Here is a 17,480-nt window from a genome sequence, read left to right on the forward strand (position 1 = left end):
AAGGTAAAAAGGAATACTGCAGGCACTGGAAATTGAATTGGAAATTGACATCAGCCCAGTGTCCTGGTCAGCTTCTAACTGGGGCAGTTATATTTGGTCTGCTTTTGGGGAAAAACCAGTGCCATGGGACCTTCCAGTGACCACAGGGCTCAGAATCTCTGTTTTAAGTCACCTACGAAAGATAGTCCCTCTAGCTATGGCCGGCTTTAGGCCTATTCCACCAATTCCCCCGAATCGGGCCCCGTGCCAAGAGGGCCCTGCTCCCAGTGAGAATCCCTTCCCTGGCTAGAGGCGCCTTTTTAATTTTTACTCACCTGGCGGCACTTCGGGTCTTCAGCGGCACTTTGGTGGTGGGTCCTTCGCTCGCTCCGAGTCTAAGGCGGCACTTTGGCAGCAGGTCCTTCGCTCGCTCTGGGTCTTCGGCACTTTGGCGACAGGTCCTTCAGTGCCACTGAAGACTTGGAGCAAGTGAAGGACCCGCCGCCGAAGTGTCGCCGAAGACTCGGAGCACTGCCCAGTGAGTACAAGCCCCAGGTGTTTTTTTACATGTTTTTTTTTTGTTGTTATTGTTTTTTTAGTCATCCCTGCCGGGGCCCCATCAAAACTGTTTGGATTGGGCCCCACACTTCCTAAAGCCGGCCCTGCCTCTAGCAATGCCACACAGGAACAATTGGTCCCAACCAGCATCACTCCCTCCAACACAAGACTGCTGGGGCTTTATTTCTTGAAGCTATTGCTTTTTTATTACAATCAATTATCCGTTTAATAGTGAACAGGTCCGCCATAAGGGGCTGCATCTGTCCTTACAGGGGACAGACATGATGATCTAACAGGGTTTTTCATCGGTAACTATTGTGGAACCTGTACAAGAATTGTTTCAGGCAGCTTTTGCCTGATGGCATTACAGTTTCTATTACTCACCCAGGCCGACCTCGACATCAGCCGGTCTCTATGTGGCTGCTTCCGCCTCTGATGATTTATTTACATAAATGCCATCCAGCCACCTTCTGAAGAAAGTCCAGGCTGCCCGAATAGCTCAGGGAAGGGAGGTCTCAAGTTGCAGACTTTGCTTGTAACTGTCTCCTTTAATTGCTTTCTGCTTCCATAAAACATTACACTTAATAGTTATGGTGATTGGAGTAGCCAGTTTGAAAAATAATTACTGCCTTCCTCAAGATTACCTCGCCTCCTAATTAAAATCTCGGCCCTCGCATATTAAAGTGTACTATTGACACAGCATCCCATGTGCGCCCAGACAACCTCATTTGGGTTTGCAAAATTAATTAGTGTTTGTTTCAGTCCCCAGCTGGTCTCCCGAATTGGGGACAGCACATGCACCAGCAATGTGGATGCTGTCTAAATTGACCAGAGCAGCGAAAGAGATAAGAGAGTGATTTGTTCCTGCATAACTCACGCAGCTGCTGTTACAAGCTGCTTATTACACAGCACCCCTGTGTCCTTTCCAGACGTCACCGGAGGAGCTCTCAGTGCCTGCAAAGCGAGGACGAGATGCATTCACCACAGTCCAGCTGGCGTCGTAGCTTGAGCGCTTTTCAATCCTTGAGCTCATTCCTTTTAGCACATCCATCTTCTTCTCTGTCTCCAGAAGGGCCCCAAGTTGGAGCCTCCCTCCCTCCCACCTCATCCCAACTCTTCAGCACTAAGGCAGCAGGCACCTTTGCCTCCTGGCACCAGCAGGTCCCTGGACATTGAAAAGGGGAAATATTTTTCCCATGTGCCACCCAGAAGTACTTCAGAGGATGGGCGCTGCTGCTTCCAATCACCACCTGATAATTGTAAAGTAGTAAAAGGGCTGGAACAATCTGGTTCTGGCTGAGACCATGAGGGGGTTGGAGCCAGAGGGTCAGGCTCAGTGTTCGGGGTCAGAATTTCCTATCTGCAATCCAGTACATCCCTTGGCCCGTGCCACTTCCAGCAGCTCCCATTGGCCTGGAGCAGTGAACCACAGCCAGTGGGAGCCGCAATTAGCCAAACCTGCAGATGTGGCAGGTAAACAAACTGGCCCGGCCTCCAGGGGCTTTCCCTACACAAGTGGCATCCCAAGTTTGGGAAACACTGCCTTATGGTATAGCCACAATGCAAAAAGAACCTCATAGCAGCAAGTCTCCAAGCCTGGGGTCAACTAGCTCCAGCTTGTGGAGCTCAAGCTATAGGGCTGAAAATAGAGCGTAGACATTCCAGCTCGGGCTTGGGCCTGGGCTCCGAAACCCAGCAAGGGGGAAGGTGTCAGACCCCAGGCTCTAGCCTGTGTGAGAATATCGACACTGCTAATTTTAGCCCAGTAGCACGAGCCCCGTAGACCCGAGTCAGTTGACCTGGGTGCTCAGATGTGCTGCCGTTGGGTTTGTTTTGTAGTGGAGACAGATCGAGTCTGTCTACACTGCAGTCAGAAGTGGGACTTCCGCACGTGTTGATTTTCCTGAGCTAGCATGGATCTAGCTAGCTTGCCTGATAACAGCAGTGAAGGCATGGCCGCACTGACTAGCTGTTGGAGGACACACCCAGGGTCCTGGGCTGGCTTGGACAGCCCATGCTGCCATGGCTTCACTGCTGTTGTCATTCAAGCTACCTAGATCAAAGCAAGCTCAGCTACATCTCCATGTCCTGCAGTCACATCTCTGACTGCAGGTAGACATACCCTTCAAGGTTCAGCTGTCCCTATGACTGGGACATTGGGTATAATTTCAGGCGTCCCATCTTTTGCAGGGGAAGTTTACCAAGGCTGTGGTCCATTCATAGGTTTCTTGGGATCTATAAACAAACAACCCCTGGAAAAAAACCTCTGATAGGTTGTGATGCAGCCAGTATTCTGCTTTGTGGGATCATATGACAACCCTAGGTGTGGCACAGTATAAGATACTGTTAAGATGCCAGTGCTAGACCAGCAGCCGTAGTAGAGAGAATTTTGAGGCTGTTAAACTTCCTTGCATAAATTCATCCCTGGTGTAACTCCACCAGTGTGAACAGATGAATTTGGCTTTATGGGTATCTCCAGTGTAGCTGGATTACAGTAACTTCCCTGCTGAATGACTTTCCCTGGCTTCTCAGTATTAAATGGCTGTAATAACAGACCATTTCTCTCACTGGCTGTACCAGTCTAATGGCTGCCCTCTGGGCTGCCGTGTAAAATACACAGGCACAGCTGTTTCGTGCCCACCTGTAGAATGACCCTGTGCTGCTTTACAATAGCAACATTTGCTTTTCTCTTACTGCGACATATGGGGCCAGGCTGAAGCTGCAGGGACAGTACCTCTGAGCAGGGCTAGGCAGCCGCACAATGCCCCTCGCCATGTTTCTTTCCCTGTCAGACCCTGGAAGCATCACCCCTCTCAGATGCTGTCTGATGCGCAGATGAGCACATTCCAAGGAGCACCATCTTACCAGAAAGATCACAGCAGAGTGCTTTGCCATAGCCACAGGCGCTCAGGTAGCAGGTGATGTGAATGCTTAGCCGCCAGCAGTCACCACCGCTAACCTACAGGAAAGCAGGACTGTGTTCCCAGCATGCCCTGAGGGTTCTACTCCATATTAGCCACACTTACAAAATTCTACTCACCAGCTCACTCGGGAAGTGTCATTTTTTTCCCCATCTAGTAGAAGGCAGACAAGTAGGTTTTATACCTGGGCTGCTAAATGTTCATGGCTCCTCTGCAAAGCTAATTTGCAGGGGTGAGGCTCAGATCCTGCACAAGGATTCAGCTGAGTGGACACCTGCAAGGAGTCCCACAGAAGCCAGTGGGAATGCACACAAGTGTAAGGGCCTGCACTATGGAGGGGGACTGGAGAGAGCAAAATCGAAGTTCAGAATGCTGAGCGACCTTCCAGAAATGCTGCACAGAGCTGCCAAACCCTGCTCTGCATCTCCTATCAAAAGCCCCATTAGCCTTGCAGAGGGACTCACCTGAAACTAGGCTCTTTGAAATCCCAGTTACACATAATCCATGGGCATCTAAAGTGAACATACCCCATGGCGGGTGTTTAAACATGCTGGGGAAGTGAAAGCCAAGCATGATCACAGGAGAGCAGCAGCTGTGGGCACTGTCTGCAGCCAGGGATGTCAGCTGTAGAACATGTGTGATTCGGTAGGGATACACTTTGGGGAGATTTTCCACCCCCCCCCCCATCCTTTTGATGACATTCCTTTCACAGTGCTCACTGCTCAGGAAAGCAGGCAGATGCTCTGTGCTGTCAAACTCCAGGAGCAAGCAATATCCATTGTGCAAATACAATATAGCTGCAGAATTTTCTAGTCACAGCCCAAAACGCTACCACTTTCAACAGGGCTTCTGTTGTAATTTGACCCATTGCAACAGGATGCAACTTCCACCCATCTTCTCTGTCATCCTTCATGAAGAATAATATAGTATTCAACAGTGCTGGCCCCAAAGCACTGCTGTAACAGTAGTGCTGTATGCATGGTTACTCCAAAATGCTGTGGTATGTTCTGACAAGGGACCACAGAGGTGAGCACTGGCTTTAATAGTCTACAGTTCAGTGTTTCTCCAGCTTTTCACCTTGGCGACCCGTTATTCAAATTAAAAAATGTTCACAACCCCGTTACAGTTACTAGAGAGTCAAGATATCATGCATCAGTGATAACGATGAGCTGCCTATCTAATCTACATGTGAGTGTGTGTTCCGAGAGGTTGACAGAGACTACTTGACCTGTCTATAGTATTGGTCTTCTCTGCTGTAAGGAAGATGATTATGGACTGAAATATTGTGGGACACTACTGTAAGAGATTTTTTTTTAATAAGGGATTGAAGAGAGGTAAAGTACTCAGATACCACAGTGACAAGTGTGTTGTCAGTTCCTAGACAGAGAGACAGCTGCTCAGTCATGAAGAAAATCCAGCAGTAGTTATTTCTTGGCCAGCAGAACTGCTACATCAATCAGCCATCTCTCACTATTGAATCTGTCTTTGATGTAGCTTGGGCAGAGGAAGGGAAGGGGAGAGTATGTGACAGGTAGGCTGTGCACAGTGAGAGCTGGTCTACACTACGGGGTAAAATCGATTTTAGATACGTAATTTCAGCTACGCGAATAACGTAGCTGAAGTCGAATATCTAAAATCGATTTACTCACCCGTCCTCACCGCGCGGGATCGATGTTCGCGGCTCGCCATGTTGATTCCGGAACTCCGTTGGGGTTGGTGGAGTTCCGGAATCGATATAAGCGCGCTCAGGGATCGATATATCCCGTCTAGATTAGACGCGATATATCGATCCCCGAGCAATCGATTTTAACGCGCCGATACGGCGCGTAGTCTAGCCATGGCCTGAGTCTCGCTATAGCTCGAATAACAGGATTTGGTTTTCTCTCCCTTTCCAGGTACTGGCTAACAAACAAAGTGCACATAAAACGACCAACCACTGGCCTGCTCATGTACACCCTGGCCACCCGCTTCTGCAACAGGATCTATCTCTATGGCTTCTGGCCTTTTCCCCGGGATCAGAACCAGAACCCGGTCAAATACCACTACTATGACAGCCTGAAGTATGGCTACACCTCCCAGGCCAGCCCTCACACCATGCCCTTGGAGTTCAAAGCCCTAAAGACGCTGCACCAGCAAGGAGCCTTGAAACTGACTGTCGGAGTGTGCGGTGGGGCCACGTAAGACAGGCTTCTGTGGCTCACGTTCCTGCAGGCTATACACCCGTGGGAGAAAGGGGGAGTGGGAGGAAAGGCTGAGCAGTGGCTAGTGGGGTTGGTTTTCTTTGTTAACGTGCAGAACAGTGACAAAAATATATATACGTGGTGCCTATATATATTGACCTGAGTATTATAACTGTTTGGTGTTCGGTGACAGACAAGTTACAGGAGAGTCAGAAGCTGCTGCCTGGGCTCGAGGCTTTGCCTGGGGCTGGTTAGGCTCAGAAAGAAGATAGTTCTACAACGTCAAAAATGCTTGAAGGTCACCTTCGTTCTTCAGAGTGCTTGAGGGTGATGGATAAACATTAGGCCATGTGTGTGACCGGTCCAAGGTGGGTAGTTAGGGTCTATTTGGCCAAGAACCCAGGTACTGGCACTTCTCAGTATTCTTGGCTTAGTGCTAATAATGGGGTTGTGGGGGGAGCGGGGAGGGAGCTTTTGTTTGTGGCTAAACAGCTGAGAGGTTGCCTGAGTGACTGGACAGGAACTGAGACATGCAGCAGAGCGCCGTGGTCCCTTCTCTGCAGCAGAGCTACCTTACTGCCTCCCGGTGAATGGCCCACGACATCATCCAGATGGTCACCAGTTCAGATCTATCCCACGTGGTTTGGTGAGAAGGATGCTGCAATCAGAGCAGCCTGTTTGGAAAGACCACTGGACTCTGGACAGAGCCCTTGAGATGCAGCGTGAGACTCACCCTAGTGACTGACTCCAGGAGACACCAGAGGGGGGTCTCAAAGGCAGGCTGATTTGAATGATGTTTGCTGTCAAAGGAGTTCCAGGAGCAGGAGACAACACAGGGGCTAGTGAAGATCAGACTGGGCTGATGGTCTCAGAAGGACGCTGTGTTTGTTTTTTAATTCTTCTCCTACACAACTAAGAGAAAAAGCAAAACCTCTGGAACGTACCAAGTGGGCAAACCAGTGCAGTCAGTGCTAAGTCTTACACTGTGCTGGAGTCAAAGGGACCCAGCATCTGCCAGAGCTCATGAAAACCATAAGCACATTGTAACTCTTGGTTCCCAATCACTACCTGTTAAACAGCCGTTTCTCCTTCCTACTCCAAAATTCATAATGGGCCTAAGTCTCATCTAAGTAGAAAGCTCAAAAGTGAGGGTTTAAAAGGACCCTGTCAACATTAAATCATACAAGTGACATTCATGTCTGAGCAGAGAACCACCTGTGGACTACTTAAGACCCAGCTAATCTTTATTTTGAAGACTTAGGTAGGACTTAAGTGCTACTGTATATAGCTATCAAGCTGGCCCTCTGCACACGGGTGAATTTCACCCATAGTTTAAATAAATCAGTCCCTTCCCTGCGTTACTATTACTGCTTACAGTAAAATGAGTGACGTCGTTCTTAAAAAAACAAGTTTGCTTTCCACTTTTTTTATTTGTTTGTTTGTCAGTGAGACTAGATTGATCTGGTTAGTCAATTTCACTTCCCATTTCTATTCCAGTTTCCTTTCCTAACTCTCCTTTGGCAGCAGAAAGCAGTTGGTTTGGGGTACAAAGAATACAGAAGGTTTAATTTCAACTACAACAGTAACAAAGGGCATTACAGAATTTTGTCTTTAATTGTGAAAGAGTTCCTGTTTGTATTAGGTTTTTTGTTATCTACATGCCTACATCGTGGGGTTAAACTACTTGACATTGTCCCTGTGAAATCTGAGTGCCGGCCTCCATAACTTTTAAAAGATAAAACTATGTCATGTTTATGAACAAAAAATTGCCATGCCTGTAAGACTGTCTAGTCTACTAATTAGTGTTCGACCTGATTCACATTAAGGTGCAGGTAGCCATTATGGATTAACCTGCCTGTAGGAGAAGTTCCTTCCTAACCCAAGGAAATTATATCCCTTTTTTTATTTTTAGGCCCAGATTTTTAAATTCATCTTGATATTCTGAGTATACATCCTACCTTGTACCTTAATATAATTACTTGTATTTTTTGAGAGATGGGAAGAAATTAAAAAGAAAGCAACATCAAAAACCAAATCTGTTTTATGATCATGAGAGGCTTTACCCAACTGAGTAATGAATGGTCATTCAAGACAGACCATCTCCTCCGCCATTTATGCCCAGCTAGGAGGCCGTGGTGGCTAAAGGTGAAGCCACGGATTCTGAACCTCAGCTCCTTACCTTCAGCGAGTGGCCCGAGGCCAGGTATCGATTGCTGTTACCATCTCTTTTTTCAGAAATAAAATAAATGGTGTGATTTTTATTTTTAAACTGATTAGAAAATAAAAAGCTGCAGTGCCATACCTGGCACCCTTGTCTGTGCCATGTCTGTGGCAGTAACACAGCCTGGTTTCCTTGCGGTGGAGATGAGGGTCTTGGAAGGGAAAGTGATCGCTTGCCTTGCTAAAAGGGAGGTGTGGCTATTACGTAAAGGTCTTCCTGTGAGATATTTTAAAACACCTGCAAAGCCTCAAGAGGTCTAGCCAAGGGCATTACATAACAGGGGGCTTTTTAAAAAAAACAAAATGCATTTTTGTTTTCCTGGTCCACATGTAACAGCTCCTGAGCTTGCTGTTTGGTTGAATCAAAGCACATGCCAGTTGTACACAAAGCGACTCATCAGGCAGAGTAGCCCCGTGACACTGCTGCTCCTGGAATGGACCCCAGCCATTCACTCTTGAAACAAAATGCATTAAACCAGGGGTGAAATTCTGCTCATATTTACTCCATGGCAAATCTCCCCATTCTCTTCAGTGGGATCAGGTTTAGTGGTTTAAAACAATGACTCTGCTTTACACAATAATCACCTGCAACAATCATATCTAGGTTCTGCCAGTTATAAGTTATTTGTGTGCACAAAAGGATCTGGAAAGACTCCCATTGGCTTTACTAGGTTTGGCCCTAAAGCCCCATCCTGGGAAACATTACTCAGGATCTTGCCCCCTCTAGGCAGCTCTCACATGACATCTGAACAGTTGCCGGGCCAGCTCCAATGGACAGCGGTAGCCAATGAGTTGAAAAACTCACTGAAAACCTCTGTTACCATCCCTGCTTTACCTAAAGGGCTAGGCCAACTGGCACAATAACACCCCAGCACTGACCCAGCATCTGAGCCTAGACAAGCCAATACAGCAGGTTGGCTTTTTGTTAGATGATATGGGAACGACTGAGTTTCACATTTGCCTTCCCCTCTGCAATGGCTGCTATTAGATGGATGCAGTTTGGATTTCTCAGTCAAATGGGGTGTGGGGGCGTGGGTCTTAATAAATTCTTGCTGCTGCTGCTTGGAACTGCGCAGGAAGCCATCACACCAGATGTCACTGGGACCAACCTGCTCCAGGAGGCTGCTGCTTGATAAATTTCTTCATGCCTAATTAAGGCTCCTCTTCCAAAGAGAATGAAACAAAAAGTTTATTGATGCTGCTCAGATGGGAATCCAGGCACGTGTGTTGCACGATGAATGTCCTTAATAACCTCCCAAATGACAGCAGCAGCTTCCCACACAGGCTGGCATGCGCTCGCATTCTACTCCTGGCTGTCTTTTCCCTTTTTCTCTCTTGCTCTCCATCTCTGTCTGGTTCCATATGTGGGTCTGGCCCCCTTTTATCTCTCATCTCGCCCCCGCCCCATGAAAAAGGACATTTCAAACCTCTCTGCAACTTGTACCAGCATTTTCTGTAATAACCTGGAGTGGGTTTTTTTTACTATGGCTAGTGTAAAAGTGAACACACTTTCTACAGACCAAAATAAAAAACCCAGAACAGCTGCTAAAACGGAACGGAAGTGGCAAGTGCATAGTGAAGGGTTTGTTACACGTCTCTATGCTAGGAAATGGAACTGGTGGCTCTTTGCGTTGTGTGAAAAAATACTTCTTTTTGTTTGTTTTAAACCTGCTGCCTATTCATTTCATTTGGTGGCCCCGAGTTCTAGTGTTATGAGAAGGAGTAAATAACACTTCCGTATTTACTTTCTATACTAGTTATGATTTTTATAGACCTCTATCATCGCATATAAAAGCAATTTAACACACTGCTTGTGTAGCCAGGACTAAACCATTGTCAGCACTGTTACAGAAAGCTCAGTTGATTGTTGGTTTCACCTGCACTAGAAGTGACACCATTTCTCAGCCATGGGGTTAATTGCTGAGATCAACTCTTAATAATGAGACAGTCTCCCAGTGTAGATGGAGCAGGGCCTTAATGGTACAAAAGAAATACTCTCGCATGGTATTAGTGAATGGTGCCAACCTCATAGTGCTGGAGCAGCAAGTTCTCAGTCACCACGAGTGCAGCAGCACAAGGCAAAAGCTATCCCAGCCCTGACCTCTAGCAATGAAAGGGGACTTAGTGCTCTATAATCGTTCCAGTCCTTGGTGTCTGAGTTGATGCCCCACAAGACAGCCAATCAAAGCCAGCTGAGGTGGTGGTTTTCTGACCTTGATCTTTCGGTACTTGGAATTGAACTCACACCATCAAAATGCTTTTACATAGACTGCCAAAAGGCCAGCAAATGGTAACAAGTTTTGAGTGCTACTGACCTAGGCTGGATTTGAATTTGTGGTACAGAGATGAAAGGCTCCATATCATTTAACTACTCACTTGAGTTATCCAGGCACCCTTAAAGCGGACTCTGGCATGCCAGCCGTGCAGGATTCCAGCTAACACTGCGCCCCGTGCTAGTCACTGCAAGATGGGGGAGTGGTGGAAGATGCACTGGTCTACAAGCAAGACTGTGCAGCCAGACCATTTCATGGTGTAATGGTGTGTCATCAGCCAAAGCCATGTGGATGGGTGTTGTATCATGAACATTATTGTGTGTCTTGCTGATTTTTCCTCTTTTTCCATACTTCATGGCTCCCGTTTCCTCTGTCATCTGTGTCTCAGACAAGGACTGCAGGATTTGGATGCAGTACCCCAAAGAGCTTTGCCCTCTCCATATATTTGTCTTTCTCTCAGGCATGTTGGTCTCTATCACAGGCTGCCTGGCCCTTTAAGGCAAGCTGGGCTCAGCCTGGCCTGTGACCTAGCAACCAAGTGATAATTGGCCCTAGCTGGTGTTAGGGAGGTTTCAGGGGAAGGAGTTAAGGAAGGACTATATAAACAGAGCTGAGAATTAACTGCTGTGGTGGGAAAAGTTTGTAAGCCTTAGCAGATGGTTGTGCTAAAGGCCTGCCCCTGCCAAGTGGGAGAAGGGCTGGGGAGACAGGAGTTGGAGGGCTGAAGAAAAAAATAGGCTGAATATTACAGAAGTCACTCTAGAAAATGAGGAAGAAGAAGCTAGGAATGAAGAATGAGTGCAAAGTAGGAAAAAGATGAGAAATATCAGAAGAAGTAGGGAATGGGGAACAAAGAGTAGGGCAGAATGCCAAAATATTGCAATTGTCAAATTGCTGGGTAAGGAAGTGGAGATAGGTGACATTAATCCTTTGCAAATAGCTAAATGGATTAGGAAAATGTTAGGGCTATATCAAGAGCTGGAATATTACAGGGTGGAGGTTTATTAGTGGAGTGTACTGGTGAGGAGCAGGCTGAGAAACTGCTTCAAACTAAAATTCTTGGGGAAAATAAAAATGCAATGCCAGCCCCAAAAATTTCTGACAGAAACAAGTGGGGTAATATATGGGGTCCCACTGGAAATGATGGAGGATAAAATTTAAAAAGGTATAGGTGGGTCCAGGTGCTATTCATCAAGCAATTAATTAGTAGGAGGTGGGAGAGAATAAACCATCAACAGGTGTGCAAATAACACTTGGAGGAAGGGTTTTACCTGATGGGGTAAAGCTAGGATAGCCTATATTTTGGACTAACCCATACATTCCTCAACCTTTGAGATGCTACAAGTGCCCAAAATTTGGCCATGTGACAGATGTGTATAAAGGGAAACACAAGATATGGTAAATGTGTAGAGGAGCATTCATATGAACCTGTGGGGATAAGAACAGTAGCTTATGGAGGATTCATGGTAGCTAAACAGGCTAGGAAGATGCAAAGAACCAGGATTACCAACAAGATATCTTATGCAGAAGCTGCTAAAGGGCATTCAAAGTGACAGATGGGGATGGAGGAGAAAACCAATAAGGGGAAGGAACCATGGCTACAACACAATGCTATAAAGAATATGGTAAATAATATAAGAGCAGTTGGGGAAGACTTATTTGTAGACAAGGTGGAATTTGTAGCATTTAGGGTAGAAGTAATCAACTGCACTTCACAAACAGAAAGAATACAGATAATAAAAGCTGCAGGAAAGTATTTGCATGTTAATGCAATTTTGTGTGAGGGCAATACTGCAGTTTAACTAATATAGTGCTAAAAGAAATTGTGGGAATGTGTGACACTTAATACCACATGGTCAGGAACTAAAGAAGACTCTTTTTGAAATGAAGGACAAGCCTGATGTTATAATGTATACTGGAAACATATTTAATGGAACTTTAAAAGACAACTTTTCCAAGATATGGTACTGTCAGATATGATAGAGAAAGAACTTATTTTCCTTTATAAATTAATGTTGAAATAAATGTAAAGAAACTCAGTTTTGAGTACACTACTATAGAGATTCCAATGCAGAATAAAAACACTACTTTAAGGACCTATAAAGATTTGGAGTGCTCAAAATTAAAAGAGCTCACTAGAGAAGTAAAAGGTCCATATATTATATGTGGAGATTTGAGTAGCCACAATGAGTTATGGGAAAGTGGGAAATTGGAGCAATAGCAAATGTTTGGAAAAGTTTATTGATGAACACAATCTGGGAATACTAAATAACAGCGAACCAACAAGGTTTAGCTCAGTTACTGGGTTCCTGTTCCCATTTGGCACTGGGAATTGCAACAAGCAATATAGCTAGTAAATGTAACTGGTAAATTAACTAGGAAGAGGGAATGAGTAGTGATCATTTCCCTACATTTATGTACCAAGGCAAGGGTAATATTGAAGACACTGGAGGTACTCTTACTTGGAATTTTAAAAGGACTGATTGGGAGATCTTCAGACGTATGTGTGATGAATGCCTGAGTAATAAGTATGAAAGTGATTAATGTAGAGGAATTTAGTGATAGCACGATAAAGGGAGTTGTGGCAGCAGCCAAAGTAGCTTTTCATAAGGTAACAAATTGCCCTAAAATCAGAAACCCAGTTCTGTGGTGGAATACGAGATTGTAATTTAAGAAGAAATAAGGCATATAGAAAAGCTAAACTGGCATGAACAGTGAGGACTGGACAAAATATGAAAGAAGAAAGGCAGTGGCACAAAATTAATAAGAGGACTAAACAAGAGTTGAAAGGAGTATTATGGGAAAATTAAAAACAGATACCAAGGTTCAGAGATTTATAAGCAAGTTAGGAAAATGAATAGAACATTCATAACAAGCATGTTTAGCCCTGATCCTATTGAAGAGGATCGAGTTATACATTCTAACAAAAGAAAGGCAGAAATCCTAGCAGAAGTGTTCTGGAAAGTTAGTATGGAGAAGAATCAAAGTACAGATTTTCAGGGGGTGGGGAGGAGAAAATTTGATCAAGAAAACTGAGATCTTAAATGGTTGGAGAAATGATGATGAGATACTGAACGAAAACTTCAATATGCAGGAACTCAGAAAAGTTAGACAAAAATAAAAACACAGCCCCAAGTAAAGACAGTATATGTAATATAATGCTTTCTTGAATGCTGACCTGCAGGGAGTTTCAGGATTTTATTAAAATTATATAATAATATATGAGAAGAAGTAATACCAGTAGCATGGAAGCATCTGGTGATAGTACCAATAAGGAAGCCAGCCAAGTTACTTATGAGAATTGATGCTTATAGACCAATTGTTTATCATATCTTGTGTGGGTAAAGTTATGAAATGAGAATGATAAATGAGAGGCTAGTTGCATAGTTGGAAAAAATGACATCTTAAATAATGTGCAAAGTGGTTTTAGGGGAAGGAGATCCATGACTGATCATACTGTAAAATTAGAAACAGGAATACAAAAAAGTATGAGGAACAAAGAGTATATAACTGTGTGGGGTTTGTGGACATTGAAAAAGCATGTGATATGTCATGAAGGGAGGGTTTGTATAAGTTGGTCAAGGTCGGGATAAAAGGAAGAATGTTTTGGTGACTAAGGCTGGTTGGTTGGTTTTTGGTTAGTTGGGGGGTTTTTTGAGTGAGAGAAGCATACAGGTTAGAATAAGGAAAGTCTTATCAGGTATCTACAATATTGTCAATGACATTCCTCAATGGAGTGTTGTCAATCCTACCTTGTTTAACATTATGATAAATGATCTCCCAAAAAGTGTAAAGACCAGAATGGGTATTATCTTATTTGCAGATGATTGTGCTATATGGTTAAACGCATGAGAATTAAAGTGACTGGAGAAAGAAACCAATGAAGCCCTCAGGGAGGTCTCAGGGTGGGGAGATGATTGTAAATTTAAATCCCCAAGCATTAAAACAAAAGGAATGGTCATCTCTAGAAAAAAAAATTAAAGAGAGGGCCATATAGAAAATATTACAGACAAACAGAAGATAAGATTAATCTACTTTAATGTATTGCTGGGATTAATTGGGGAGCAGATAAGGCAGTGCTGATGATGCTGTTTAAAGTGATAATAAGTCGAGTCCTAGATTGTGGCTGTCAAGCCTTTAGCTCTGCATCCGGGTTGAAGCTTAAAAAGTTAGAATTAGTTCAAGTTCAAGCACTATGAATTGCATGTAGTGCATCTCTTATGATATCTTTGTATTGCTCATGGAGAAAAACATATCAATTTAAGAATGAAATGTTAGATCTGACATTTTGGGCTTAAGTCAAGGGAAACAGCACACACAAGATAACTGAGCAATTGAATGTTGTGATTTAAGCAGACAAAATGTAGCCTGACACAAAAAACTCACTTACGCTTTTAGGGTTAAAATGTGGGTAGAAGAGTTAAGTCAAAAGGAAGGGCTAGAAGAGATTAAAATTGATAGTTATTCGACAGTAAATCATACCAGGAAAAAGACCAATGGCATATTGGGCTGTATTAGTAGGAGCATTGCCAGCAGATTGAGGGAAGTGATTATCTCCCCTCTATTTGGCACTGGTGAGGCCACACCTGGAGTACTGTGTCCAGTTTTGGTCCCCCCACTATAGAGGGGATGTGAACAAATTGGAGAGAGTCCAGCGGAGGGCAACAAAAATGATTAGGGGGCTGGGGCACATGATTTATGAGGACAGGCTTAGGGAACTGGGGTTATTTAGTCTGCAGAAGAGAAGAGTGAGGGGGGGATTTGATAGCAGTCTTCTCTTTCCTGAAGTGGGGTTCCAAAAAGGACCCAGGATATTAGGAAACGCTCTTTCACTAGGAGGGTGGTGAAGCACGGAATGGATTAGCTAGGGAGGTGGTGGAATCAGGGCCAGTTCCACGATGGCTCCAGGCACCAGCATAGGAAGCACATGCCTGGAGTGGCACATGCTAAGGGACGGCATGCCATCCATTCTTGGGGTGGCACGGTCCGGGCGCCTTTTTGCTTCGGCAGTTTGGGCTTTTTTTCTTTTTTTTTTTTGGCTTGGGGCAGGAAAAATGGTAGAGATGTAGAGCCAGCCCTGGGTGGAATCTCTCATCCTTAGAGGTTTTAAGGCACCAAGCTTGAACAAAACCTGGCTGGGAGGATGATTTAGTTGGGGGTTGGTCCTGCTTTGAGCAGGGGATTGCATATGGAGCACAAACCGCGGCCAGTTGGAGCTGCGGTCAGGTGGACCTGCAGACGCGCAGGTAAACAAACGGGCCCGGCCCGCCAGAGGCTTTCCCTAACACAGCAGTGTCCCAAGTTTGGAAACACTGGCTCTAAAGGACAGGATGGTGGATGGGTTCCAAGAAGTGTAGGCAGAGACGGGATCCACTAACAAAGAGGAGGAGAGTTTTTGCAACGAAGAGGAGGGCTTTAAACTAAGTTCACAGGAGAAGGGAAACCAAAGCCCTGGGGTAGTGGGAAGTGGGATACCAGGAGAAGCACAAGTAGGAGAGTGCAAGAGGGGAGACTCTGCTGTACTGGAAAGCAGGACGATCAGTGAGTTATCTCTAAGGTCTATACACAAATGCAAGAAGCGTGGAAACAAGCAGGGAGACTGGAAGTCTTGGCAAAGTCAAGGAATTATGATGATTGGAATACAGAGATTTTGGTGATTAACTCACATGACTGGAGCACTGTCGGTGGAATATAATGTTCAGGAAGAATAGGCAGGGCAAAGGTGGGGAGTTGCATTTTGTATGAAGAGACGGTATAACTGCTCAGAGCTGGGTATGAACTGCAGGAACTGAGAGTCTCTGGATTAAGTTTAAAGTGGTGAGCCACAGGGTGATGTCGTGTTGGAATTGCTATAGACCAGGAGGATGGAGGTGATGAGGTTTCTTCCAGCAATAACAGAAGTTCCTAGAATCACAGGCCCTGGTTCTCATGGGAGACTTCAATAACCCTGATATCTGCTGGGAGAGTTTATACCAGTGATGCACAGACAATCCAGGAGTTTTTGAGAAGTGTAGGGCATTTCTAGCGCAAGTGCTAGAGAACAACTAGGGCAGAGCTCTTCTTTGCCTGCAGCTCACAAACGGGGGGAGAATTAGCAGGGGAAGCAAAAGTGGATAGGATACCGGAGGAGTGCCCATGAATATGATTGAGTTCAGGATCCTGACCAAGGAACGAAAGGAGAGCAGCAGATTCAGACCCTGAACTTCAGAGGAAGTACTTTGACTCCCTTCAGGACCGTATGGGCCAAGATTCCCCTGGGCGAATAAATAGAGGGGACAAGGGTCACGGATGGGCTGGTTGTTTTTAAAGAGAATCTATTGAGTGTGTGCGGAAACATCCGATGGTGGAGACAGGGAATAGTAAATTTATGGCAAGGCAACCGCTGGTGCTCTCATTGTCGCACTTACCAGTGAAATCTTGCTGATTCTGTAACATTATAAAACAAAAGATCTTACTAAGAAGTGGAAGATCTGGACAATGACCAAGAGAGAGTATAAGAGATATTGCTCAGGCATGAAGTGGGGTCTCTGAGTGAAATCAGAAGGATCACATGAGTTGCGAGATATCAAATTAGAGTAACAAGAAAAGCTTCTTTAGTATGTTAGGCAACAAGAGAAAATCAAGAAATGTGGCCCTACGGGAATTGAGGGGAGAACTAGTGACAGAGTGTGGAAGAGCTAATGATCCATTATTTCGTTTTGCCTCTGTTTCACAAACAGGTCAGCTCCCAGCAGCTTCCATACTGCTCTGGAAGCACGCATGGGGAGGAGGTGACCAGCCTCTGTGGCAGAAAGAAGTGGTTCAGATATTTAGAAATAGATGACAATGTCCATGGGGACGGATTGCACTGCATCCTGAGGGTGATAAAAGGAGTTGGGCGGATGTGATTGGCAGGTCCTATAGGCCATTATCTTTGGCAAACTCATGGCTATTGGGGAGGTCGGATCATGGAAAAGGCTATGTTGCCCATTTTCTTTAAAAAACGGAAGGAGGAAGATCGAATACAGCCAGTCAGCTCCCTCGTCCACCTGGAAAATCATGAGCAGGAGTTCCTCAAGGAGGATTTGAAAGACTTAGGGAGAGGAAAGTGGATCGGAAACAGTCAGCATCGGGATTCCACCAAGGCCAAGTTGGGCCTGACTAACGGTCTTATCCCCTATAGCCGTACCCGGGCAAGAGATAATCTGTCTTTATTATGTGAGGAAAGTTGATTTCTGTACTTCCTCTTGCTTTATTCTGCCTGACTTTTAGAATCATGAGGCTTGTGGTTGATTACGGTAATTTTTTCCACTAGTGATTTGCTTGCCTTCATCAGCGTTAAGAGAAATTGTTGATGGTGTTTGATTTTT

General features: G+C 45.1%; 2 protein-coding genes across 2 annotated transcripts in view; both read left to right on the plus strand.

Moving 5' to 3' along the window:
- ST8SIA2 (ST8 alpha-N-acetyl-neuraminide alpha-2,8-sialyltransferase 2) overlaps positions 1 to 8,782 on the plus strand; it is a 41,015-nt gene extending 32,233 nt beyond the window's left edge. The window contains exon 6 of the mRNA XM_032783007.2: positions 5,354 to 8,782. Coding sequence (XP_032638898.1) covers positions 5,354 to 5,639 — 286 coding nt within the window. The 3' untranslated portion in view covers positions 5,640 to 8,782. The remainder of the gene's footprint in view (positions 1 to 5,353) is intronic.
- Positions 1 to 17,480, plus strand: part of SV2B (synaptic vesicle glycoprotein 2B) — a 769,788-nt gene that overhangs the window by 634,708 nt on the left and 117,600 nt on the right. The window lies entirely within an intron of this gene.

The sequence above is a fragment of the Chelonoidis abingdonii genome, chromosome 9, assembly GCF_003597395.2.
Source record: "Chelonoidis abingdonii isolate Lonesome George chromosome 9, CheloAbing_2.0, whole genome shotgun sequence".
In the NCBI taxonomy this organism is placed as follows: Eukaryota; Metazoa; Chordata; order Testudines; family Testudinidae; genus Chelonoidis; species Chelonoidis abingdonii.